Genomic DNA, 656 nt, shown 5'->3' with positions numbered 1-656 from the left:
CCAGGTACGGGTTTGTCATCGCTGTCACCACCATTGACAACATCGGGGCCGGGGTCATCCAGCCCGGGAGGGGCTTCGTGCTCTACCCCGTGCGCTACAAGGCCATCGTGTTCCGGCCCTTCAAGGGCGAGGTCGTGGACGCCGTGGTCACCCAGGTCAACAAGGTGGGTCCTGGGGACTTCCTGGTGTCACCCAGGTCAACAAGGTGGGGCCTGGGGGGGGCCTGGGGTGTCCTGGGGGGTTCCTGAGGTCACCCAGGTCAACAAGGTGGGTCCTGGGGACTTCCTGGGGTCTCTCAGGTCAACAAGGTTGGGCCTGGGGGAGGCCTGGGGTGTCCTGGGGGTTCCTGGTGTCACCCAGCTCAACAAGGTGGGGCCTGGGGGTTCCTGGTGTCACCCAGATCAACAAGGTGACAATTTAGGGGGTCCTTGGGGGTCCTGGTGTCACCCAGGTCAACAAAGTGACAATTTGGGGGGACCTAGAGTCACCCAGGTAAAGAAGGTGGGGCCTGGGGGGGTCCAAGATCAACAAGGTGACAATTTGGGGGCTCTAGGGGGGGCTCTGGGGAGATCCTGAGGTCACCCAGGTCAACAAGGTGACAACCTGGGGGTTCCCTGGGGGGTCCTGAGGATTTGCAGGGGCCGTGACCCCCCCCC

The 656-nt window shown here is 63.3% G+C and overlaps 1 protein-coding gene across 1 annotated transcript in view; it reads left to right on the top strand.

Annotated features, from left to right (window-relative positions):
• Positions 1-5: 5 nt before the first annotated feature.
• POLR2G (RNA polymerase II subunit G) overlaps positions 6-656 on the top strand; it is a gene marked incomplete at both ends in the record, with an annotated part of 880 nt that continues 229 nt past the window's right edge. Inside the window, one exon of the mRNA XM_027633780.1 lies at positions 6-164. Within this exon, the coding sequence (XP_027489581.1) occupies positions 6-164 (159 nt within the window). The remainder of the gene's footprint in view (positions 165-656) is intronic.

This window comes from Corapipo altera, unplaced genomic scaffold (genome assembly GCF_003945725.1).
Source record: "Corapipo altera isolate COAL_440 unplaced genomic scaffold, ASM394572v1 55279, whole genome shotgun sequence".
Taxonomy (NCBI): Eukaryota; Metazoa; Chordata; class Aves; order Passeriformes; family Pipridae; genus Corapipo; species Corapipo altera.
Note: the sequence above shows the minus strand (reverse complement) of the source record. Positions and strands in the feature narration are given on the sequence as shown.